This window comes from Gossypium hirsutum, chromosome D01, assembly GCF_007990345.1.
Source record: "Gossypium hirsutum isolate 1008001.06 chromosome D01, Gossypium_hirsutum_v2.1, whole genome shotgun sequence".
Lineage (NCBI taxonomy): Eukaryota > Viridiplantae > Streptophyta > Magnoliopsida > Malvales > Malvaceae > Gossypium > Gossypium hirsutum.
This window is the reverse complement of record NC_053437.1, coordinates 61,337,457-61,365,249: the sequence shown is the minus strand read 5'-3', so window position 1 is coordinate 61,365,249 and position 27,793 is coordinate 61,337,457. Positions and strand designations below refer to the sequence as shown.

General features: G+C 33.1%; 2 protein-coding genes and 1 pseudogene across 2 annotated transcripts; all 3 read right to left on the bottom strand.

Annotated features, from left to right (window-relative positions):
* Positions 1–690: 690 nt before the first annotated feature.
* Positions 691–3,196, bottom strand: LOC121214019 (40S ribosomal protein S5). Its single transcript, XM_041087602.1, has 5 exons — positions 2,908–3,196; positions 2,725–2,837; positions 1,713–1,984; positions 1,418–1,621; positions 691–944 (listed from the first exon to the last, which is right to left on the bottom strand). Exons 1-5 carry the CDS (start codon positions 2,954–2,956, stop codon positions 893–895), a joined length of 690 nt encoding a protein of 229 aa, XP_040943536.1. The 5' UTR covers positions 2,957–3,196; the 3' UTR covers positions 691–892.
* Positions 3,197–16,651: 13,455 nt separating this feature from the next.
* LOC121214018 (IQ domain-containing protein IQM6-like) lies at positions 16,652–21,554 on the bottom strand (annotated as a pseudogene).
* Positions 21,555–24,881: 3,327 nt separating this feature from the next.
* Positions 24,882–25,558, bottom strand: LOC121214017 (uncharacterized). Its single transcript, XM_041087601.1, has one exon. It carries the CDS (start codon positions 25,520–25,522, stop codon positions 25,082–25,084), a length of 441 nt encoding a protein of 146 aa, XP_040943535.1. The 5' UTR covers positions 25,523–25,558; the 3' UTR covers positions 24,882–25,081.
* Between the last annotated feature and the right edge of the window lie 2,235 nt (positions 25,559–27,793).

Genomic DNA, 27,793 nt, shown 5'->3' with positions numbered 1-27,793 from the left:
TATTTATTTAATTATTATAAATATAAGTGTCCAACCAATAGTTGAGTCCTAACATTAAAAAAGGATAAACTACAAAAATAGTCACTTTTGTTTGCCTCATATTACATTTTAGTCATTTATGTTTAAAATGTTACATTTTAGTCACTTACGTTATCGTTTTGTTATGAAGTGGTCATTCTGCCATTAAGCTCCATTACCTCCCTAACGGCAATCCTACGTGGTAGTCCAAATGAGTTTTAAATGTCAACTTGAATGTCTCCTTTTTCTTTTAATTTTCTTTTCCATTTTGACTAAAAAAACTATTTTTATCCTAGTTAAACATTCAAGTTGGAATTTAAAACTCATTAGGATTGTCATGTAGGATTGCTATTAGGGAAGTAACGGAGCTTAACGGAAGAGTGGTTATTTCATAACAAAAAGATAACGTAAGTGACTAAAATGTAACATTTCAAATATAAGTGACTAAAATGTAATCTGAGACAAACAAATGTGATTATTTTTATAGTTTACCCTTAAAAAAATGACATGACTTAATTATAATAATAAATTAATAATTTATTATAATGTAGAAAAAACCTTTTTTTTTTAATTATGAAGGTATTAAAATTGAATGTTCTATGAGGAAAAATTGAATTTGATCTATTGCCTCAACAAATCTTATTATTGCTGTGAGGCTTAAAATAGAATTGATTTAACTAAATATTAAACTCTTAAAAAATTAAACATTAAATAGATAAAATAATTAAAAGTTTATGAAAATATTTAAAATAAAATTGACTAAATCTCTCTTTTTTTAACCATATAATAACAAACCCAAAACATGTCTTATTAAAAAAAATAAAAAAAACTCTCCAAATGCCATGGTGTAATTTGTTTCTTCCAAAATCCTTCCTCAACTGTTGGCCTTGGCAACTCTTTCAATTTCATCCTTCTTAATGTTGTAGCTACACCAAATTAGAGTAATTAGCATAAAAAAAGACGCATGAGAAAGCACTTCTTAGCAGAGGCGAACCGACATGGCAGCCTAAGGGGCTTTCGCCTTTCAAATTAGAAATTTTTAGAAAATTTTAATTAAATTTCTAAAATTTTGAAAATAATATTCCCCCTCTGAATTCATTAGAAAATTTTAATTATTCCCTCAAAACTTTTAAAATTCTCATTATATTTTTTAATTTTTTTTAAAATTGTAATTAAACTCTTTTTCTTTTTTCTTTTTTGTAAATTCTCAATCTCACAAAAAATTAAAAAAATTAATTAGACCCCCCCCCAATTTTTTTAAAATAGATTCTCATTAAATTTATGAATTTTTTGAAAGTTTTACTAGGACCCTAAAATTTAGTCCAAATATCTGCCACTGGTTCTTAGTTTCAAAGCAAAGACAAAACGGACAAAATTTACGAAGACCTTGATTTACCACCTGTTGGATGATCCCTTTGCAGCTTTAATAAGCTCATCGGCCAAGCATCCGGCGATGCTTTTAATATTCCTGAATGCAGATTCACGAGCACCAGTGGTTATTAGATAGATGGCTTCATTCACAGGGCGGAGAGGTGAAATATCAACAGCTTGACGCCTAACAACACCAGCTGAGCCGATACTGGTAGCATCTTCACGAGGTCCACTATTATAACATGAAAGGTTATAGCATTAAGTGGTGAAATGAACCATAGTTGAGAAAAGTTTTTAAGGTCATTGAGAGTTGAGACACTTGCCTGTTTACAATAGCATCGGCAATGACTTGAATTGGGTTCTGATCAGTGAGGAGATAAACGATCTCCATTGCATGTTTTATGATCCTAACTGCTATGAGTTTTTTCCCATTGTTTCGACCGTGCATCATTAATGAGTGTGCAAGCCTCTTGACAATTGGACATTGAGCTTTTCTGAATCGTTTAACCAAGTACCTACCAGGTGTGTGTGGTACGTAGGTTGCATGCTTTGATGCATGAACGCCAATGTAGTCACTCAAAGAGATATCACCTATCTAAAAATCCATAAATCATACATGTTAATTACCAATGTTTTTAATAGGCAAAAGGGCCAAGACTTGTTTGGGACTAAAGCTTTCATCGAGCACTTAGATGACATGGGGTTCAAAACCTATAATTTCCCATTAGCCTCCTCAATATTGTAATCATTGAGGAAGCCAAAAAAATTGTTTTAGAAGATAAAAGATTAATCATAAATTTTTGGAGGGATCAAACTGAAAATTTACCATTATACTAACTTATAATTTTTAAAAAAAAAATTAAAGAGGCTACAAAGCAAATCAGGGGCAAAGCAAATTGCTTTAAGGGGCCAGAGATGAATCATAAATTTTTTGAAGGGTCAAATTGAAATTTTATTATTATACTAACTTATAAATTTTTTTTATTAAAGAGGCTACAAAGCAAATTAGTGGCAAAGCAAATTGCTTTAAGAGGGCCAAAGATGAACCATAAATTTTTGGAGGAGTCAAATTGCAAATGTACCATTATACTAACTTGTATTTTTTTTAAAAAAAATTAAAGGGGCTACAAAGTAAATCAAAGGTGAAGTCAGAAAATTGCTTAAAGGGGTCAAAGATAAATCATAAATATTTGGAAGGATTAAAATATAAATTTACCATTATACTAACTTATTATTTTAAAAATTTGAAGGAGCTACAAAGGAATTTTACCATTTTTAAAGGCCCCTAATGTAATGATATAAAAAGGGAAAAGGAAAAAAAATAGAAGCAAATACCTCGAGGTCTTGAAAGCTCCAGTTAAAAAGCTTAACTTCAGTGTAAGGTTGAGTCTGTGCTTTCTCATTTTCATTTTTAGTGGAGTTCACGACGACTCCCGTTATTGTCATAGCTGCGAATATATTTGTCTTGTAAATTTCACTTAGGTGAAAAATAAGGAAAAAAGAAAGCAATTTTCTTACCTTTTGGCAAAGTAACTTCAAGTTTTGTATCTTTCAAGACCATTGACATGGTTGTTTTTCAAGAGCTGAAATCATTAAATCATAAATATTGTCAAATATCACTAGCTATTATGTTATTAAATATCTATTTATTTCACTTATTTTTAAAATTAAATTGTTGAGAAAAAATGTTGATATTGGAGAAGCAATAATATTTGAAAAATCAAGATTTGTGAAAAAAAGGAAAATAATTTACAAAGATGTGATCCAAAAATAAAGAAATTAAAACGATATAAGAGAATTTATATTGTTTGATTTTTTTTTTTTTGAAATTTGTATTCATTAAGTTGATAAAGTAAAAATATATTTATACTATCTAGCATGCAATCAGGCGAAGATATCCCATATTACTCGGTCAATATTCACTCTATTATATAATTGAAGAAAGAGATATTTATTTTTGAAATTAAATGTAATTTTTAGAAGGGTAGTTTTTTTTTAAAAAAATTATATAAATTATTAAAAAGCATAAATATTTTCCTAATAATATTTTTATTTAAAGATAATTAGGTTTTCTGAATGGTTAGTTACCGGCTTTGTTTATAGTATAAAAACATTAATATATATTTTTTATACAAGGTCTAAAATTAGGTGTATTCTCTTCTCAACTCTTAAATAAAAAGATAAACGCGTTTTAGCACGTTCAAACTTACGTTCTCTTATATTGACAATAATGCCAATGCTAACCGACCTAAAATTCAATCAACGTAAAAGTATCAATATGTTGACTCTAATTGTTTCTCTCTCAAATAATGATGATGATATATGATAGCAAATTTGATGTTAAAATAACTCATATGAAATTTCTTAAGCATTATTTTTTTTCCTGCTCTTTATTTATTCTTCTATTACTTAAAATATTTTCTTTAGATGATTTATAATAATAATTTGACAACTAAAATCAAATAAAAAATTATCAACTTTTTTATAAGATATTTTTAGTTGTGCTTTGCATGGTCAGCTTTTATCTTCAAAAAGTAATTGAATAGTTGATATCCATATTATATCTTAGGAGTTAAGTTAGAGTTTTATCTTAAAAATAATTATTATTTAATTAAATAGAAAAAGTTTTATATTTTTAATGTTCAAATTTTGAAAATGATATTATTAAGAGGGATGATCACAAACATAAACTATAAAACGAATATAAAAAATATAAAAAAAATTGTATATTCCTGTACAAGCTCATTTTGCCCGGGGCCCAACTAACCCAATTACAAATAAAAAATAAATAGACTGACCCAATTACAGCAATAGCCCAAAAGCCCAACATGGCCCAAACCCAACCTAAACCTAAACCCATTACCCTAGGGCCCGATAAGCCCAAAGAGCTTAAAATTTTCAAAAACCCTAGGATCCCCTTTTTCAGGAAAAAAATAAAAAATAAAAAACACAGAGATAATTTCAAGGTGATTTTCTTTGTTTTTTTTTATCTTTCTATTTCATTTTTTATTTTTTTATTTTTTGCATACGGAAATAAAAAGGAAAAGAATGGAGGAAATACTGACATTTCAAAGGATTCAGCCTCGAATCCTAGTTCTAGGAGAGACGAGCTCCAAACAGGGCTTCAAAAGGCTGATTTTTGCACCTCCGGCCGCCGCTTGCGGCGGAGCTACGGTAGAGGTGCGTTGGAGCCCTCGATCGGAGACCTAGGCCGGAGAGGGGAGATTGAGAAAGGCCCTCTGTTTTTTGTTAAAGAGGAAGAAGAATGATTTTTTTAAAAAAAACTGATTTATATAGAGCTACTAAACGGCGTCGTTTAAGGCTGGTTCTGATAGCCCTAAAATGACGTCGTTTCCCCTTAAGGATCCGCGCGTCGACCCGACCCACAGGGCATATCCGCGCGTTTTGACTTTAATGGTCTATTTGCGCGGTTAGTCCCCCCGATTTCGAGGAGCATTCAATATGATCCTTTTCTTCTTTTGATTTTGGCCACAAACTTTTGCCTCTGGTTCAATTCGGTCCATAGACCATGCGCAGATATCGTCCCTTAGAACGACGCCGTTCGAGTAACGTGGGAATATTTCCCTTCGGCCCCTTCATTTTTACGCACGGCACAATGGGACCCTAATATTTTTTTACTTTCTTTAAATTTTGGATCTTTAATTTTGTTTCTTTCTTGATTTAGTCCTTTTTTGCTATTTTATTATTTTATTAACTAATTCGGTTATTTTTTTTGTTTATTTATTTCTCACTATTATATTATTATATTAGGCTATTATTTGTGTATCATTGCTATTATTATATTTCTATTTTTTATTTAAGTTTAAATATCTTTTAATTTTGTATTATTATTATTATCATTATTATTATTATTATTATTACTATTATTTACTCATTTGTGCCATTTAATTTTAGATTTAATTATATATATGCATATACATCTTTGACTTAAATATATCCTTATTTATATTTTTATATATACGTTATAATATATATACGTACATTTTTATAATATATATACACATATACATGTACATATTTTTATAATCTATTTATATATGTACATATGCATGCTCATAGTTTTTTTTTTTTAAATTTATATACACATCTATATATATCAATATGCAGATGTTTCTTTCATCAATATATATACATTACATATATGTCTTTTTATAATTCTATTCATTCTCTTTATTTATTTATTTACGTTTACATCATTATTTTAAAAGAACATTTTAACTTTACTTGCTTATTATATTTGTTATTTCGCATGTAATTAGTTTGTCCTTTTTTTATATTCATTCATTTTTGTTGCAATTGCTCATATTATTTTTATACCAACGTATTCAGTATTGTTTTATACGCCTATTAACACCAAGTTTCATTTCTACCATTTCGAGTTAGACTCGATAAACAAATTACGATTTTGAATAAGCAAAATTCCGTGTTTAGATTCGAGAAGGTCGTACCCTAACTTACTGGGTTTTGATTTTCACAATAAATCTAAATACACGAATCTTTTCAAATTCGAGTTTTAAACGATCTCGGGAATTAAAAAGATCGTGTCCTAACTTATTGGGCATGATCTCTCTTTTAAATCCGAGATAGCTAAATATCTTTTAAATAAGTAAATTTTTGGCATCCATTCACGCATCAGGAATTCAAGACATTGTGTTCTAACTTACTGGATATAATTCTCTTTCTCGATTAACGTGAAATACGCTCTTTTCCCAAAAATTTTCCATTTCAATAAAGGATCGTATTTTAAAAACTCTTTAAAGTTTTCAATCTTTGACACTAAGACATTAATTAATCAACTAGGTACCAATTTTGGGCGTGTCGAGGGTGCTAACCCTTCCTTGTACGTAGCCGACTCCCGAACCCGTTTTTCTAAATTTCTTGGACCAAAATTGTTGTTTTAATAAAATTAAATTGTTTATTAAAAACAACCACATTTCAAGGTGGCCCGATCACACCTTATCAAAAAAGATTGGTGGCGGCTCCCATTTTTGTTTTTATTTTTAAAAAATCCAAGTCGACCCCGTTTTATCAAAAAAATGGTGTCAACAGCTTGGCGACTCCACTGGGGATCTAAAAAGAGAGTCAAGCCACGTGTTGATTACTTTTTGTCTTTTTGTCGAAAATTGAAAACTAGATTTAAATATACGATCCTTTCGTTGCATTTCATCTGTCTTTATTATGATATTCATCATTGTGATTTATAATCGTTGTGTTAGTTTAAGTTTGGATATATTTCTGCGCATTGCATTGCATTGCATGACCACTCGGTCATACCCTTCTAAGTGGGAGTGAGAAACTAAGCTTTCGTGAGGTTTTCACCTCCGCATGGGATAGTAAATTGCTTTCGGGATACATCCGTACCTATGTCTTCGTGAGATTTTCATCTCCGCATGGCCATAGGGAAATGTATTCCCCTGAACTGAACTTGGTCCGTATGAGCCTATAATGGGTGAGGATCGAGGAATCTACCGATTCAGGTACCCTTACTTTAGAACCGAACCGCATATAATGAGCCCTAGGAGCCTACCCTAGGTAGAACTACACCGAATCCTTAGAGGTTACACGAAAACTTGGTTTAAATTTGCGATCATTTTGTTGTATTTTGTCCGTTTTTGTTACGGTTATTAGTACTTTGGTTTGTAATTACTCTATCGGTTTGAAATTTTGATGTGTTTCTGCATATTGCATTACATAACTGCTAGATTATTTCCTTTTAAGTGGGAGTGAGAAGCTATTTCCTTCGTGAGGTCTTCACCTCCGTGCAGGATAGTGGATTGCTTTCGGGATACATCCGTACCTATGTCTTTGTGAGATTTTCATCTCCGTGCAGCCATAGGGAAATATATTCCCCTGAACTGAACTTGGTCCATATGAACCTATAATGGGTGAGGATCGAGGAATTTATCGTTCAGATACCTTTGCTTTAGAACCAAAGCACATGTAGAAGACCTATGGAGCCCACCCTAGGTAGAACCATTTCAAACCCCTAGTGGTTACCCAAATAGGTAGTCTATTTTTCTTGTTTCCTTTTGCTTTATACTAACATGCTTTCTTTCGTTTTGATTGCATTGCATTTTTATCTTAGAAAAAGGTGTTGATTCAAGTTTGATTACTAAATTAGAAAGCTTGTCATGGAAAATGGATTTCTTGATAAAGTGGAAGATAATATGGCTGCCCGAATACATTCTAAGAAATACGACGAAAGAAAGATGATGGAAGAGTACATGATTTTACTTCCTGGCCAGAAGATTCAAGCTAATTATTTGAGAGTCGCCGATATTTTAACTTCCTTAAAGAAGCTGATGAGCATTACGAGGATGGGAAGACGATGGATCGCAACCAGGATCAAGCAAGAAGGAGCTAGTAGTGGCATCCATTGGAAATTTATATTTGGATAAAGAGGAAAATCAATGTTGTTTCTTGGAATATGAGGGCGAGGCCGTACGTGCATCTGCTATATGTAAAGAAATTTGTTTTTTAGTAAAGTTTTCTAAATGGAATTGAATAAAAAAAACATCTTTTTTGCATTCATTTGCATTACATGACATTACATGCATTAAGGACCATTAAAAGACCCTAATTCGGTAAAATTATTTTAGTTACCCTAGAAACTAACAAAAATCCACCAAATAGATATCACTACAGTACTCGCTACAAAACCAAAGAAATAGATCAGAGACTAGAGAGATTAGAGCAATTGCAAGAACAGATGCAAGCCTAGATGCAAGAACAACTAGAGAAAATCCAACAAGACATGCTAGAATCTTAAAAATCTATGATGAGTCAATTGGCGCAGCTAGTGGCTGGAGGGAATGATAAATGAAAAAACTCTGTAGTCGATTTAGGGGATGATAATGAAGACCCTGACTATCCCCCAAGTTTTACCCTAATAAGCGTCCAGGCCCAACCCAACGCGCATCAACAAGGGGCGCCCGCTACTAACAGACCCCAGTGATATCAGGCCAGTACCTCGGCACCAATGAATTACCCGACATGCTCAAGTTCCAATCCAATGAATGATCCAACCAATCCTGCAGTTCTTGATTTAGATGAAATGGCAGAAATAGAAAAAGTAAGGTTAAAACTGCCAAAGCAACTTGAAGATCAGTATAGGAGGTTGGAAGAAAAACTCAAAGCAATGGAGAATGCTGATTACCCTTACGGGGTTGACGCCAATGATCTAAGTTTGGTCCCAGATCTAGTACTCCCGCCGAAATTCAAGGCTCTAGAATTCGAAAAATATAACAGGACTAGTTGTCCTGAAGCTCACATCACGATGTTCTATCAAAGAATGACAGGATACGTTGATAATGATCAACTGTTAATTCATTGCTTCCAAGATAGTCTGATCAGGTCGGCTGCCAAATGGTACAACCAGTTGACCCGTGTCAATATCCACCCGTAGAAGGGCTTGGCACAGGCTTTCATGAAGCAATATAGCCACATAACAGACATGTCGCCTGATAGAATTACACTACAGAACATGAAAAAGAAGCAAAGTGGGAGTTTCAGGAAATATGCCCAAAGATGGAGAGAGATAGCGACACAAGTCCAGCCACCTCTTCTAGAGAAAGAAACCACGATACTTTTTATCAACACTCTAAAAGCCTCATTCATTAACCACATGTTGGGAAGCGCTACCATGAGCTTCTTAGATATGGTAATGTCTGGCGAGATGATAGAAAATGCCATAAAAAGTGAAAAGATAGATACGGGGAAAAGTGTCAAAAGATCAACCCCAAAGAACAAAGAAAATGAAGTGAGCAACCTAAGCTTGTATAATAAAGGGTATTCAAAATCGGTCACTGTAGGCCAGCCAAGGACGGTAACTGCTAGCTATTAAGGCCCCTCAAAGCAAGAATCCAACTCTAGGCTAAGCACTGAAAAACTTTAAGTTACGCTTGTCCCAATGATGTATAAAGACTTGTATCAGAATCTATTTGATGTGCATGTAGTAGCTCCGTTCTACTCAGAACCCATACAACCTCCGTTCTCGAAATGGTATGATGCGAACGCCCAATACGAATATCACGCGAGAACAACGGGACATTCGATTGAAAACTGCACTACATTTAAAAAGCTAGTTGAAAGGTTCATCAAGATGGGTATCGTAAAATTTGGCGATCTATATGGACCTAATGTGGCAGGAAATCTGTTACCCAGTCATTCAAACCTAAGGGCAAACGCGATAATTGAGAATTGAGGGAAGAATACCAAAATCAATGTTGTGGAAGTAAAAACCCCCATTGAAATGGGTTTTGAAGCAAATGATAGACATGGGATTAATCATTCAGAATTTGAAGAAGAGACCAAAAGGGATGAGGAGCTACTGTAAGTTCCATACTGAGGAAGGCCATGAAATCCAGGAGTGCGCTGAATTCAAAGCCTTGGTGCAAAGCCTAATGGATACTAAAGAGTTGGAATTCTTTGAAGAAATCAAAGCCCCGAGAGGAATGTTGGGGAATTTGAATATTAACGCCGCCTCCGAAGAAGGAGCCGAGGAAGAGGATTTATGAGACATTTACCCTTACACACTTGGGAGTGTTTTGAACAATGGGACTGTGGAATAGATCCCTATACCTTTTAGAGCTAATTCGGAGTAATGTCCAAAACACGCTTATTGCTCTAAGCCTAGGAGCAATAAGAATCCTTTTGTAAGATGGACTTATGTTTAGTATCTTTATTTCAATAAAATGTATCTTTGTTTCTCAATTCGAGCAAATATTCTTTTATTGTTTCCATTTTATTCATAACCATACTATACAGATAAATATTCTTAGATTCTTTTATTATTTGGATCTATTTTCGTCCCTATAACAGGTCTCTAGATATCAATGATATGAGCGACACTGCCATTGACTCAGAACCTCTTTTTGAGCAAGATATGTGTCCAGAGGAACCTCGAGACTTTGGAGATAACTGAGACTGTAGCTTATCTCCTGATTTGTTAAGGATGGTAGAACAAGATCCTACCTTACAAAGAATCAATTGAAGTAATGGCCTTTCTCTATGTGGGGCACGGATGTCATTGAGCTAATCTCACATAAGGTTTTTGGCGATTATTAATTCATCTTTATGGTCATCGATTATCTCGCTAAGTGGGCAGAAGCTGCTTCATATGCCGATGTCACAAAGTCGACGGTCATCAAATTTTTGAAAAAGAAATCATATGTCAATATGGAATGTCAAAAGACTCATATCAGACAATGCATCGAATTGAACAACGGCATGACATCATAAGTTTGCAGTCTGTTCAAGATAAATACCATATCGCCCCAAGATGAACAGCGCAAACAAAAAAAAATCTTTGTCGGGGCAACATATTGGCTTACCGTAGTTTTGCTCATTACGATCAAGATTCCTTCTCTCCGAGTTTTGGATTCGATCCCGAGTGATGGGAGAAATTCAAAGTTATTTGTCATTGTCAAATAGAAATGATGCAAGCTCACCAAAAAGGTTCGCCTCAGAGAATTCCAGGAGGAGGACCTGGTACCAAAGAAGATTCTCCCCTCATAAAAGACTTCAAAAAGAAGTGGATGCCAAACTGGAAAAGACCTTATATGGAAGGCCTTATCTGGAAAAGTGTTGATTTTGACCGGAAAGGATAACAAGGACTTGCCTAATCCCACGAGTTCAAATTCAATCAAAGAATGTTTCATAAAAAAGAAAAAGAAAAAGGAAAAAAGGAAAAAGAAAAAGAAAAGTAAAGAAAAATGAGAGGCCAACGTGAAAACCCGCAAAGGGCGTCTTGAGACTAAAGGGGTTTTGAATTGAAAACCCAGAAAAAGCGCAATTCAAATTTTGATCGAAGGTGGGGCATGTGGTAGTCTTACTATGCCTGAATTAGCAAGAAAGAGTGATGTTACATCTTGGGACATTGACAAAACATTTTGAATCCTCAAAACACACATCAGGTTCAAAAGGGTCCTCAAGAAGCTCATGCAGAGAAGCTCATGCTGCGATATCTGGGACACCTATTTTTATCTTATTCATTTTGAATCTTGGAAAATTTTCTATCTTGATTAATTTATTCATTTCGAGATTGGCTCTCAACAAAATTTCATCTTATCCATTGTGATAATCTTTTTCATCTTGTCTTAGCAAAATTTACTATCTTAATTTATTCATTTCGAGTTTTGTTGTCAATAAAATTTTATTTTGTCAATTGTGATAATATTTTTCAAGCATTTTTCATTGAAATAACGATTAATGGACTGAATATTCAAGCAAAATGAGTTTTACATATTACTCTGAAAGCTTCTAAATAATACAGGAACCTGAAACAGGACTATTATTTAGAACACACCAAGTTTAAAGGTCGAAATGTCTAGAGAGGAAAAGTCTAAATTAAGACAATCCTTTCACATTTTGTTGTCCAAACATGGATTGAACAAAATGACAAAATGTCGTGTTCGTGACAAAGCTTCAATGAACAAACAAGTAATGATCATCGAGTGATAAGAAGAGGTTTCTTGGAAGAGAAAGGACTACAATTGTGCATAAAAATTTGGTACGACACCCTGAGAATAGTGTACTAGACCAAAGAGATTCGAATCATGTATACCTGAATTGTAGTGGGAGAGGCTTAAGAAAGAGTCAGACCTTATACTCCTAAATTACAGTGGGAGAAAGATGGTTCAAATTTTATGTCCCAAAATTACAGTGGACTGAACGTTGAAGATTATAGTGGATTGAACTTTGAAGATTACAGTGGGGTCAATCCGATTAAGTAAGAGATGAGTGTTACCAGACGAACAAGATGGCGTTCTGGCGTGATAATAATAGAGCCTTAATGAATAATGAGCAATTACAACTCAAACATTAAGATATCATTTTCATGACATTTTGCATTCATACAAATATCATGCATACACATTTAGTTAGAAGATTTTGAGTCATTTTAATCATGACATCCTAAACACTAGGCATAAATAGGTCTATGAAATAGATTTTACAGGTCATGTTCCCCAGGGAACAGATCGAAAGCACCAGCCTTATCTCCCTGAGCAGCAGTGGAATAGGTTGAAGATTGTAGATCTTATCTCCCTAAGCAGTAGTGGAGTAGATCGAAGACAGCGGATCTTATCTTCCCCAGGTAGTAGGAAGCAGATTTAAGCCACCAGTCCTATCTCACTGAGTAGCAGTGGAGTAGGTTGAAGATTGTAGATCTTATCTCCCTAAGCAGTTGTGGAGCAGATCGAAGACGACGAATCTTATCTTCCCAAGATAATAGGAAGCAGATTTAAGCCACCAGTCCTATTTCCCTGAGCAGCAGTGGAGTAGGTTGAAGATTGCAGATCGCATCAAGTCTTATCTCCCTAAGCAGTAGTGGAGCAGACAGAAGAAACCAATCCTATCTCCCTGAGCAGCAGTGGAGTAGGTTAAAGATTGTAGATCTTATCTCCCTAAGCAGTAGTGGAGTAGACAGAAGAAACCAGTCCTATCTCCCTGAAGTTGCAGTGGAGCGGATTAAAACCATAGATCTTATCTCTCTGAAGTTACAGTAGAGCAAATCGCATCAAGTCTTATCTCCCTAAGCAGTAGTGGAGTAGACAGAAGAAACCAATCCTATCTCCCTGAAGTTGCAGTGGAGCGGATTAAAACCACAGATCTTATCTCTCTGAAGTTGCAGTAGAGCAGATCGCATCCAGTCTCGTCTCCCCGAAGTTGAGGTGGAGCAGACTAAAACCACGAATCCCGTCCCCTTTGAAGTTGCTGCGAAGAAGATTGAAGCTACAAGCCAGATCTCTCTAAAGTGTAGTGTAGTGGATCGAAGCAACAAGAAAAAGTGGACTGCGAGAAGGCTATCTGAAGAAGAAAGGCACCAAGAAGTCAAGATTCGGGGAAACCGGACAAAATTGGCCTTTCTTAGTCTTTGCTTTGTTCTCGTTACACGACAATGAGCAAAGAGGGGCAGCTGTACAAGCCCATTTTGCCCGGGGCCCAACTAACCCAATTACAAATAAAAAATAAATAGACTGACCCAATTACAGCAATAGCCCAAAAGCCCAACATGGCCCAAACCCAACCTAAACCTAAACCCACTACCCTAGGGCCCGATAAGCCTAAAGAGCTTAAAATTTTCAGAAACCCTAGGATCCTCTTTTTCACGAAAAAAATAAAAAATAAAAAACACAGAGATAATTTCAAGGTGATTTGCTTTGTTTTTTTTTATCTTTCTATTTCATTTTTTATTTTTTTATTTTTTGCATACGGAAATAAAAAGGAAAAGAATGGAGGAAATACTGACATTTCAAAGGATTCAGCCTCGAATCCTGGTTCTAGGAGAGACGAGCTCCAAACAGGGCTAAAAAAGGCTGAGTTTTGCACCTCCGGCCGCCTCTTGCGGCGGAGCTACGGCGGAGGTGCGTTGGAGCCCTCGATCGGAGACCTAGGCCGGAGAGGGGAGATTGAGAAAGGCCCTCTGTTTTTTTTTAAAAGGGGAAGAGGAATGATTTTTTTTTAAAAAAAAATTGATTTATATAGAGATACTAAACGACGTCGTTTAGGGCTGGTTCTGATAGCCCTAAAACAACGTCGTTTCCCCTTAAGGATCCACGCGTCAACCCGACCCGCAGAGCAGATCCGTGCGTTTTGACTTTAATGGTCTATTTGCGCGGTTGGTCCCCCCACTTTCGCGGAGCGTTCAATATGATCCTTTTCTTCTTTTGATTTTGGCCACAAACTTTTGCCTCTGGTTCAATTCGGTCCATAGACCATGCGCAAATATCGTCCTTTGGAACGACGCCGTTCGAGTAACGTGGGAATATTTCCCTTCGGCCCCTTCATTTTTACGCACGGCACAATGGGACCCTAATCTTTTTTACTTTCTTTAAATTTTGGATCTTTAATTTTATTTCTTTCTCGATTTAGTCCTTTTTTGCTATTTTATTGTTTTATTAATTAATTCGGTTATTTTTTTATTTATTTCTCACTATTATATTATTATATTAGGCTATTATTTGTGTATCATTGTTTTTATTATATTTCTATTTTTTTATTATTTAAGTTTAAATATATTTTAATTTTGTATTATTATTATCATTATTATTATTATTACTATTATTTACTCATTTGTGCCATTTAATTTTAGATTTAATTATATATATGCATATACATCTTTGACTTAAATATATCCTTATTTATATTTTTATATATACTTTATAATAAATATATACATACATTTTTATAATATATATACACATATACATGTACATATTTTTATAATCTATTTATATATGTACATACGCATGCTCATAGTTTTTTTTAAAAATTTATATACACATCTATATATATCAATATGCAGATGTTATTTTCATCAATATATATACATTACATATATGTCTTTTTATAATTCTATTCATTCTCATTATTTATTTATTTATTTGCGTTTACATCATTATTTTAAAAGAACATTTTAACTTTACTTGCTTATTATATTTGTTATTTCGCATGTAATTAGTTTGTCCTTTTTTATATTCATTCATTTTTGTTGCAATGCTCGTATTATTTTTATACCAACGTATTCAGTATTGTTTTATACGCCTATTAACACCGAGTTTCATTTCTACTATTTCGAGTTAGACTCGATAAACAAATTACGATTTTGAATAAGCAAAATTCCATGTTTAGATTCGAGAAGGTCGTACCCTAACTTACTGGGTTTTGATTTTCACAATAAATCTAAATACACGAATCTTTTCAAATTCGAGTTTTAAACGATCTCGGGAATTAAAAAGATCGTGTCCTAACTTATTGGGCATGATCTCTCTTTTAAATCCGAGATAGCTAAATATCTTTTAAATAAGTAAATTTTTGGCATCCATTCACGCATCGGGAATTCAAGACATTGTGTTCTAACTTACTGGATATAATTCTCTTTCTCGATTAACGTGAAATACACCATTTTCCTGAAAATTTTCCATTTCAATAAAAGATCGTATTTTAAAAACTCTTTAAAGTTTTTAATCTTCGACACTAAGACATTAATTAATCAACTAGGTATCAATTTTGGGCGTGTCGAGCGTGCTAACCCTTCCTCGTACGTAACCGACTCCCGAACCCGTTTTTCTGAATTTCGTGGACCAAAATCGTTGTTTTAATAAAATTAAATTGTTTATTAAAAACAACCACATTTCAAGGTGGCCCGATCACACCTTATCAAAAAAGATTGGTGGCGACTCCCATTTTTGTTTTCATTTTTAAAAAATCCAAGTCAACCCCGTTTTATCAAAAAAATAGTGTCAACAATTCCAACCTCGTATTCAAAGGTTTAAATTAAACAACTCGTTTATGTAAAACCATCCTCCATTGAATCCGACAACAAATCTTGCATTGATGCATTGCTTGGTAAAAATGGTACACTTTGAGAAGTTGCTGCTATATTCCCTCATTCCTCCTAATTATAGTTGCTCCTTTTCCTTTTCTCTTAGGAAAGGTAATATGGATTGCGATCGGATTACTAAGTATTTGTTGCACGGGACTTATTTAAAGGATTAGATTTTTAACCCCTTGTCGGAGTTACAAGACTTCTTTTAACTCTTTTTTTTTTAATGAAAGTTGATAAAAAAAAATCTTAACCTTTGATATGGGAAATTTTAGTATAACTAGACATAAGGTTCGTCCACGGAAGGTGAATCAGGGCCTAAGATCAGGCCGAAAGGCGTAGTTGATGGACAACATGTGAATATTCCTGTACTACCCCTTGTTGATATCGAGAGACGAAAGAAGCTAGATCAGCCGAAAGATGGTTATCGATTCAAGGACGCAAGGTGCCCCGCTTAGAGTGTTAGATTTACAAGAGAAAAAAGTTTGCACAATCAAGAGTTTCTTGGTTAAAATATTTTATCCCTGTAGATTGATTAATTGTGAAATTTAGTCATTATATTTAGAAAAGTTAAAAATTAAGTTGTTCTACCATTTTTATTTAAAAATCTCAATTTAATCATTAAAATCGTAAGTATTTTTTGTCAAAATTAATCAATTTAGAATTTTGATTAGGATTTTCTCATATGATATAACATGTGATTTGCAAAAAATAAACATGTTAAATTAATAAGTTTTAATAAAAATTATGAACAACGGTAATGATTGAACTAGAATTTTTACATTAAAAATGTAGGAGAATTGAATCTTTAACTTTTAAATATAGAGATCAAATCTTAAATTTTATATAAGTACAAGGATTAACAACAATTTTTAATTTCTTTTTAAATGTAATTTGATGATAAAGAGAAAATGACGTTGAAAAACAAAAGTTGGGAATAGCTAGAAACTTCAAAAAAAAAAAATTCCTTCTAAATTGCCAAGAGTAATCAAATCTCATTCATGATTTACAAATCCAAATCTCATCTAAGTAGGATTTACAAATCTGTTGATTACAGCTCAAAAAGGAACTTAATTAATTATGTTTTCTAAACTCAATGGTATATACACCAAATCTAATACCCCTTTCAACTTATCTTTTCATTTTTCACAACACTATAGTGCATGTGAAAAACAACATATAAAAAGAAAGGCTCAAAATTATGTTTTATGCCCTAACTATATATGCATTAGGGTTAATTCTAAGTTCGGTTTTAATATTTAATTTAGTATTTAAGGTTTTTTTTTGTCTCAATTTGATATCTGAGTTTGGTTTCAATATTCATTTTGGTATTTAAAGATTCTTTGGTACCAAATTAAATTTTGACGTCAAACTTAAGTACCAAATGGAATCTTAAAAATCAAATTCAGGAGCCAAATGATATGCGGAATTCACAGTTGTGTTTCAAAACTGCCTACGCTTTTGCTTTTCTCTTTTATACCACTTGCTGTAGGGAGAGGTGCAATTGGACTTCTAAGTGAACTTGTTCGTGTACCCAGTGATGTTGGTGTCAACACAAAACGTGATAGTGTTCGAGGTAATGCATTGGCACTTCTTGGGGACAAGTGTGCTTGCTGTAAAACTCGGGACTGAAGCTCCGATGGGTAATCCCTCATGCAGCTAATCCGCGGCCCGGCCCTGTAGACCACTTGGTGGATAATTGATGTGCTAATTGATATGACTTCGGTTCTTTATGTGAGGCTATCCTTCTCATTATTTGTCCTTTGGAATAGCTTCTTATCTTCCTCATTATCATCGTCATCATCACCAAATAAATTGATTTTAGTGAAGAGAAAATCTTCATCGGATAGATATTCTTCCTCCGTTTCATAGCCACCTTCCACGGTGGGTTTCGGACACTCATTGCGGCAACTCAGTGGCAACGTTTCTTTCTTAAAGATATCGAACACATCGTCTTTTGCTGGTATTTTGAGTTTACTTATTTTTGACCATACTGATGATCTTGATGAGGATTTATTGGCATTTTGGACAGCCTTAGAATCTTGGTCATTTGAATCAGTGTTCCCTTGAATTGAGTTTTCATTGTTATTAGTTGCCTCAATTGGCTGCAAGCCTTCATCTTTTGGATCATTGCTTTCAAGGATACTACTGTTCTTCCAGCTAATGGCTTCATCTTCAGAAGGGCTTTGCTGTTAAAATTTCCATCACAAGAATTGGATTAGTGCCCAAATTTGCATCCTAAGGGTAAAAGTTCCATGGGCTGAATCAAATAGCATTTTACTCCCTCTACTCAAAAATTAGTTAAATTAAGCCTTATACGTTAGATTAAAGAGTAAACTGATTTTCTTTTGTTAAAAATTTCATCCAATTCTACTATTAAAAATTAGTTTCTATATGTCAAAATGAGGTAGACGTAATAGGTAACGTTTCTCCGTCGCACCAATTTTTGACCGTAAAAATGTATAAAAGTTTTGACAAAAACAATCAATTTACTTTTTAATCCAATGTAGAATGATTAATTTACTCAATTTCCGAGTAAAGGAGGTATAATACAATCTAACTTAACACATACTTTTACTCATATTAAGTTAAACAATTAAAAAGAATTTGGTGTTCATTACCTCTACGTTTGTGAGATCAACTTCATGTTCTTGAAGAAATGAAACGAACTCCCGGAAATTCTCTTCAGTTGGGAGATAGTGTCCACTATGAGGCCAAATCGCCTATCAAGTTAACAATCATTTTACTACTTACTGAATTTTATTAAGATGAACGAAAATATAATAGACTTATAAAATTATTTTAATAAATAATTATTGATAAAGTACCGAAAATTTTTATATAAATTTATTAGTATTGTGTTAACGTTTTTAATTTTTGTATTGGAAGATTATATAAAAATTTTAAAAAATAAAATATTCTTGTAATAATATTAATTATTCTCTAAAGTGAGGGTAATTTAATCATTTCAACCGAATAGGTGTTCAGTCGACTCGTGATATCAACTCAGTCAAAAATTTAAATAATAGTAAGTATAAATAGATACGAATAATCTGAGTGAAAAATAGGTATAATAATACTAAATTGTACAAGAAAAATTTAAAAAAAAAATTGGTTGTAGTGATGATATAATATTTTAAGCATGGTGATGGAATGATAATATAATTTAACTTGCTTCAAATATGTATGGGTAATTTAATAATTTCAACAATCGAATTGGTGTACGGTTAATTCGTAACATCAATTGAATCAAAAGTTTAAATAAAAGTATATATGTTTTAAAAGAAACAAAAATTGAGTTTCCTTCTTTACCTTCAAAACACCATCTTCCAGCACCAATCTACCGGCCGCCAACGTGGCTCCGCCGGCGAGAAAACTGGAATGCTGAAAAGTTCCCTTGTTCTTCATTCCAACATACAAAGTCTTAAAAGCACTAAGAACAAAAATCCACTTGGCATCAGTTGGTCCTCCTGTGGTATCAAGAACTTCCCCACTCTGCTTGTAATAAAACTTCCCATCCCTTATCTCTACTTCAAATGCATCCCTTTCGGCCTGCAAATCCAACATCATATTACCAAACCTGCTTCAACTTGCTCAAATAAAAAGGGGGAAATTAAACTCACAGGACCCAGATATTTGATGCATTGCTGTTGAAGCTTTGATCGAGGGCACTTTTCAAGATTTACTTCTCTCCCATCTCCAATATCAAGCCTTTATGTTACGAAACACATGTATTGGTCAAGTACCTTCTTTTTAATTTACTTTTAAGGGTTAATCTTTTTTTGAGCTTCAACTTTGTAACTGTTCCTACGTTGAGGTCTAAATTTTTTTAGTTCAAATTATTCTCTGAATTTGACAATTATTGTCACAATAGAATCTGAACTAGGCAATTATTTCCGTATTAGGTCCTAAATGTGTTTTTGGTCTAAGCTGATCTTTGAACTTGATAATTGTTCTTATATCGGAGTTTAGACTTTTTAAAAAGGAAATATCAAGTGCTAACTTGGATAATAAAAAAAGTTCAAACCCCAATGTGAGAACAATAGCCAAATTTTAGGGATTAACTTGGTAAAAAAAGTCAAGCCTTAATATAAAATAATTACTAAATTTAGAGACTAACTTGAATAAAATAAAAATTCAGACCCTAATATAAAAACACTAACCAAATTTAAACCCCAAATAATACATTAACCCTTTTCCTCAAAACTGTTTCATAATTCATAGAAATCTTACCAATAGAAAAAAGGTTGTCTACTGTCACAGTGAAGCCACTGGGCATAATAAAATTGGAGATTATGACCATAACGATGCCTAGGATCGATCTGTTAGTATCAACAATATAAAACATGATGAAGAAGGATAATAAATATGAAAACTGAAAAGCTAGTAGTTTTTTATAATTTAAAATATGCCCGTAATCTTTACAAAATTAGAATTTAGTCTTTATATTTTTATTTATAAATTTAGTTTTTTTTTTCAAATTTTAAAATTTGAGTTAAATTATTAGCAATGTTAGTTTTTTATTAAATTAAATAGTATGATATTTTGAAATTAAAAAAAATACTACTTAATAGTAATATAACTAAAAAATGATATTGTAATAATTTAATAAAATAATTTTAAAAGTGTAAACAGTTGTAAGGTTAAATTAGCGAAATATGCCGAAAAAAATTAATTGGCAAAATAGGTCGACTTTTTTGAAATTTTAAGAAATAGACAGTTTTTGGAGAGAGAGTGTGTGAAAACGCGTTCAACTGTACGAGCTTTCACGCTAACATATTAAGGAAATCATGCTCAGCTGGATGTATTTTCTGATAATTACAAAGAAAGAGTGTCCAGCTGGACATGCTTTCCCTGACATGTCAGTAGGAAAACTCGTCCAACTGAACTCGCTTCCACACTAACTGTGCAGAAAGCACTCTCAATTGGACGTGCTTTCACACCCTTCCAAAAACGACTTATTTTCTGGCCAATTAATTTTTCTTTTTCTAATTTAGCCAAAAAAAATTTTAAAAATAAAAGATTAAATTCTTAAAAATAACTTATATAAATGGTAATTACCGCCTCAAGCCAATGCTGCAAAGCAAGCTTTCGAGCTTTTTCATCTTGAGACAATCCTTTTCCTACCTGCAAAAAACACAAGACCAACATTTCATCACTCAGCTTTTAACTCAATTAACATCACCTCCTTCTTCATCAACACAAACTTACTTTGGCAGCTCTGGTTCTTGCTCTAGACCATCGTGAAACCGCCGTCTCCGGTTTTTCTATCTCAAAGAACGATATCGAGCTTCGTTTAAGTTCAGCGAAGTCCAACAATTTCCACCATCTTTGCTCAGCAACAACCGCACAATCAGCTAACTGTCTCCTTGTTCGAAAACTCTTGTACACCTTTTGTAACTTCAATGCGGCTTGATATCGTCGGCCACCGTGCTCGGCAAAGCCGGGACCGGACTTTTCTTCAGTGTTTGATCTTTGTGAGATATTGTTACAGCTTTCTGGTTTAACAAACACTGTATTATTTTCCTTAATATGTGAGAGTATTTCCTTTTTGTCAAAGCTTGAAGGTTCTTCAAGTTGCATGCTCCCAGTCCCACAACCATTTGGTTCTAATCCTTTTGGATTTGAAACAAGCCTGTTGAAACTGAATGATTGCATCACTGTCTTCACATTCACATCTTTGAAACTTATTGATTTCGTAAAGAGAGCTTGAACTTGGTTTTCCAAGTTATGGAGACTATTAATAGGACTTGAAAATTTTGCTCCCATGATATTCAAACTATATCTTCTTCACACAATAAATGGTTTATGAGGTCTCAATACCTATTAATATAAACAAAAAGAGAGTAGAATTATCAGATATCAGAATCTTTATAAGATTCTGTTTAGTACAAACTCAAAAACCCTAATTATAATATTGTTAATTACTATATTTTGTTTCTTTATTAAATGCAATTAGCGCTGTAATTGCGGATTTAACATAAAATTAATGCAAACTGTTTGCAGTAAAAAGAAATCAGTTTGAATGTTTCATGCTCTTTGATTATTTGTAGCAATAAATATATATGATAAATGGGATACCATATATCATTTGTATCTCTTTATAATAAGAGCATGTCACTCCAACATTTTCATCCTAAATTTTAGCTGTATTGGAAAGGGATGCAAATGACATGGTATTAAAGTTTCATACAATCTTTTCTCTCTCTATATATGAAAAAACAAAGAACTGAAACGGAATCAAAAAGAAAAAAAAATATTTACATTGTTCATAAAAAAATTCCAAAATATAGGGAAAAAATTCTATCTCACCGTAGCATTTAGCTCAAGGGTAAAAAATGATGAAAATTGTGGGATGTAACATTTGATGAATCAATGAAAACAACAAAGAAACAAAAGCTTAAAAATGAAAGAAAACAAGAAAGGAGGCTAAAAAAAAATGGCTACTTTGGGTTAGGTAAGAAAATGTGAGAAAGAGCGAAGAATGTGAGAAGACTGATGATTGACAAAAGATTGGCCTATTGGCTTTGCTTTGAAAGATCTCTCTTTCGTGCTATTCTTGGAGGAGCTATATTTATAAGAATTGAGGCGAATTTTTACAGAACTACTAAGAATGAGAGAGACGCTATCTATTATCCAACCACGTATTATTTTGACTGAAAAAAAAAACAAATAATTAATCTTAAATTTGGGAAAAATTTCGATTACCACCACATGTCTAATATCTAATAATTAATCTTAATTTTGACATTTATAGATGTTGTGTTTAGATGATGTCTAATTATTATAAGAGTTAGTACCATGTATGTCAGAGGGTTGTACCGTGAAGTATATGCGTAGTACCTCGAAATCTATGGAAGTCTAGTTCAAGGTTGTGAGGTTTAATCCAGAAATTTATTTGGTCTTTGGCTAAACCAACCCAATTAGATACAGTTCATTTTGTGAACGAATGGGAAAAATGGCCAAGCACATTACCAACTATGTTGTCAATATGATGAAAACTCCAACTCCAATCTTTTTAATTTTTTGTGAATTTTTTTAAATTAATATTATCATTTTCTATTTTTTAATAGTGGAAACGTCAAGTTCTTTGAATCCAACATAAATTTAAAATTCTCAAAACATGATCATTGTATCAAAGAATGCTTGAAGGATACTGATTTATACGCGGCATCCACGATGACAAAGTTCAACATCATTCTGGAGTTGGTTGTTGCCTTGTTGGAAAGATGAAGACCAAATACATCTACAATCCATTTTGCATGCGAAAAATGACCATTACACTCAAAGATGTCGCTTCAATAATAAACCTTATAATCGATGAGAGGTAGTAATTGCAACTAGTGACATTGACCCAGAGTCAAAGTGTCATTAGTTGTTGGGTGTCGTGAAGAGAAATTGAAAAAGGATTTAGATAAGTGTTGGGTGAAGTGCACATGGTTGTACAAGCTTGTTGAACCGATCCTTCCACTACATGCAACTGTGGAAAAGAAGGATCAATACACTAAAGCATGGATGCTTTGAAAAAGAAGGATCAATACGTTAAGTAAATTTCATATGAACTTGCTAAGCATTCATTATGCTTACCAGTTATTTTTCATTTTCCTTGTAGATTGTTAATTTGCGAAACCTGTTGATTGGATCAGTTTAAAGACCAGACTATCCTACCATTGACTTGGTAGATTTTTTATCGTTTTAGCTCGGTTATGTGGCATGTACATAGGTGTTACTATGTGTATTAACTTTGAGTTGATAGTTGATTAAACTTGGTAAATGCTTGAATTATTGAATGTTAATGTTCAATTGTGTAGTTGTGTGTTTGGTAACTTGTGTGATATTGTGTATGGTATTTAAGCAGCATAATTGAGCTTAGTAAATCATGGTTAATGGTTGTTTTGAATGGTTTAAAAGCATGATGAAATAGGTGAGACGTGAAATGGTTTAATTGGGATGTTTTGATCTGATTTAGTGCCAATTAAGACTTAATAGATGAGTTGATATTGGGATTGGATATATGAAATGTTTTGTATGTATTTTAATTGGTTTTGTGCAGGTACAAAGGTGTAAATATGCACCAAATAGGTTAATGATATAATTGGCTTGAAATGGGTACCAAAAGGCCTATTTTGTGCCTAAAACAGAGTCTACGTCGCGATGTCAACCGATGGTCGTCGCGATGAGACTTGGATTCTAGGCCACAGCGTGACGAGGAATCTTGGTCGTCACAATGAGGAAAGTCAGTATGTCACGTTGCGACAAGGAAACCCATCAAGTTGCGATGTTGTTTCGAAATTTTGGAATTGCTGCAAATTAGTCCCTGTTCGATTTCGGGTCAATTCTAAAGCATACGTAGGCTTGTATAAAACTCGAGAAAGGTTGTATATGGCGATTATAAACTTATATGGTTATGATTGTATAATTTATGTTTAATTTGAATCTTAACTATCCGTAGTTGCTCAGGCAACGACTGTAACATCTCGTAACTTGGACCTGACGATCGGGTCGGGCAAGGGGTGTTGCATTTTTTCTCTCAATTTTTACTTTCATTACAGTCGAAGGAATGGTGTTGCCTAGCAACAAGGTCCATTGCATGTATGCCTTTTATCTTTTGGAGGATTTTAAGGTGGTCGGTAGATTTAGCTAACGTTATATTATATTAAAACAAATTTGATTTTGTTATTTTTATTATATATGCATACATATTTTAATTTAATGTCCTTAAAGGATCATTTTTTATCTTTATTTCACTACCCCGATCACATTTAAATTGAAGTATATATCTCATAATTAATTTTAATCTTGTCATTATAATATCTAATTTCACAACTGTCGTTGTTTTTAGTCTTACCGTTGATCAACCGTCGTTATTTAGTCTCACCGCTGATCAAAGCACCTTAAGTTTGGACCTAATAGCCAGACACATTCCACAACATAGTTGGCTTGATGATGATATACGGAAGTACTTCATGCAAGTTGGGACCAACCAAGATGGTGCAATTTCTTTCATGATGTTTAGCTCTCAAGGTTCTAAATTGTTCCAAAAGGGTAAAACAAGTTTTTTTTTTTTTTAACTTTTATCCTGAGAATGCTTAATGATGGGGATATTTTATTGCGGCCGAAGCTTGAAACACCCTGAGAAAAATCCTTGCAAACCAAGATATATTTATTTTGTTTATCCAGGATCAGGACAAAACAAACAAAACATGGGGTATCCTAAGATTCTAATCCTAACATATTTCACTCATCTACCATAAACAACAAATCCAATGAGAAAATGATTGAGAAGTAAACTTAATCTGAACAAAACAGTCCATAAAAATTGATTGAGAAACCATGCAGCGTCGATTAGGAACCATCGCCATGGTTGGCTACGAGCTTGGCAGCTTCAAGGTCAGCAGCTTTCTTTAGAAAATTACTTCGGTCATCATCCTCGAGAGCCATTTGAATAGGACAAGATCCCAAACCATCAGCAATAGCAAGCAATATCTTCTTCATCTCTGATTTGAACTCCTGTGGGTCAATCGTGTTACTGCCATCGAGATCGAACTTGTCGAAAATAGAATCGTATAGCTGATTGAGCTCTTCGGGTGTCGTTGCAACGTCGACCCCGAAGTGGGACTCGATGAGGCGAAGAGACTCAAATGCCTTGCGAAGCTCGGACCGGCAGAGGACACCGTCTTCGTTGAGATCAAGAGCTGCGAAACTCTCATCCATACTCTTATTGAAGTGTTCCTCGTCTGTCACAAAGTTCTTCACCGTTGATCCGTCAATGATTACCACTCCCATCTCTCAATCAAACAAATTCTTCGTTAGTTTCCTTTTTCGTCGATGAATTCTGAACCCTCAAGGTGGTATGCATCCATATATATATATATGTATGTATATTATTATAAGAATAGATGAGATTAAAATTGTCCATAGGTTTTTCTGCTGGGATGAGTGGCGATCCTGATCATCAGGTGGTTGGTTAAGCTATTTTAATGTGTCGGAAAATGTTTTTTTTAAATCAAAATAAATGTTTTAAAAAGTAATTAACTTTGTGAATTATTATTTAAAAATACAATTTGTGCTTAACTTTTCAATTTTACTAATTAGTGTGTGTGAATTTTTAATTTAGCATTAATAATTTGAAAAAAATTAAGTAAAATATAAATCATCCATAACCTTGTGAATAAAAAATAATTTTGAATTGAAAAAGTTTACAATTGATTCTTGTTTATTTAATAATAGTTAAATTAAATATGAGGGCGCAATGAAATATTAGAAAAATGTGCACCAAATTTAGAATAATAATGGAAATTAAATATCTTTATCCATACATGCATTTTTATCAAGTGCTTGACCGTAATAATGCTCTTTATAAAAATATTTTTTCATACTTTAATTTTTGTATATTTTCCAATTTAGTTTTTACTCTCATCAAAATTATTTTTTATTATATAAACACTTTAATCAAATAATTTATTCACATAGTAACTCTCAGGCACTTCACCTCTCTAGTTTCAATTATAAATTTCATAAGTTTATAATTTAATCTTTAACATCATGAAAATTCATTATTTACTATAATTTCACCTTAAAATCACTTTGAAATTAATTCACTAACACTTAACACTTCATTTAAACTCTTTATCATAATACTTTATTTAAATCATAAACTTTTGTGTACTTTACAATTTAGTCCTTATAAATCATAAATTCAATGTTACTTGAAATTTTACCATACATTCACTTTTTACATCATCACTATTTCATCACACTTCATTTATATTCTCTTTTCAACATTCAATTTCCACATAACTTATTTTGTTTACTTTACAATTTAGTCTTTTTTTTCTATTACTTCAATGTACTAATTTAATTTTGTAACATAATTAAAATTTAAATGATACTTATCATTATTCACTAACAATTTTTATACCTAATATTTGCATATTCATAATTAATTCAACTATTTTAGCATACTCTATACTTAGATTAAAATTAAATAAAGTAAAATTCTTGAATTACGTACTTACCTTGTCTCTTTAATCTCTTCACTTTTTTCACAACTTTCTCCACTTCCACTTCCACTTCCACTTCCACTTTCTTTCTTCCAAGATGATATTCTAACTCTCTAGTGTCTCTACTTCACTTCTCCTTTTGGGTGGCTATGGAAATTTTTAATGAATTTGGGAGAAAAAGTGGGATATCATGGTAAGGGACCAAATTGTTTAATCATTAAACTCACCTCCTTATTTCTCCTTCTCTCACCTTCTTTATCTCTCCATAACTTGGAAGATATTATTTAATATTGGTGCATACAACAAGCTAGTGAGTACTAGTGCATTATGAACTGAAAGATTTCTTTGAGGCTAAAAATTAATTTTTCGTTTGAGCTCTTTTTTCTAAAACTTTCACTCTTCCACTCACAATGCTTTTATCACTAACTATGCTTTTATTCCACTCACTTTTGTTTTAACCGTCACATTGCTTTTTACTCACTCAATTTTCTTTTTCGTTCTAGTTCACTTAGCAAGGTTCTATATGCACCATATCAACAAATTCTTCTATTTTCTCTTGAGAACAAATTGAACCCACCATAATGTGTCTACCTAACCCTCAACGTCCATGGCTCAATGTCCATTTCATAGTGCATTTAAGATTAAGGACAAAGAAGGGTCGAGTTTATAACTAAATTTAGGCTTACGATTTTAACAATTGAAGCTCATCAAGAAAGGATTATTTAAAGCTCAAATCATGGGAACTAAGGGGTACATATCATAAAGATTGGTCGTTTAGACTGTTGAGTAATCAAATTGTTAGAGTTGTGTGGCCTAAAATCCTATTAAAGAAATAATACAGTGGTAAAACTAAGAGATCTATGGAGGGCTTAAGGCCAAGGGCCATGCAGTACAAGAAAAATCCATATAGAACTACACTTCCTCTATTCGACTTTGATTAGAATAAGATTTTTCAAATCTTTAAATAGATGTAGTCGTAACTCCTCTTATATCATTCAGTTTTCAACATTAGTTGATTTTTCTCCTCCTCTGCCCATGGTTTTTTTCCGAAAGG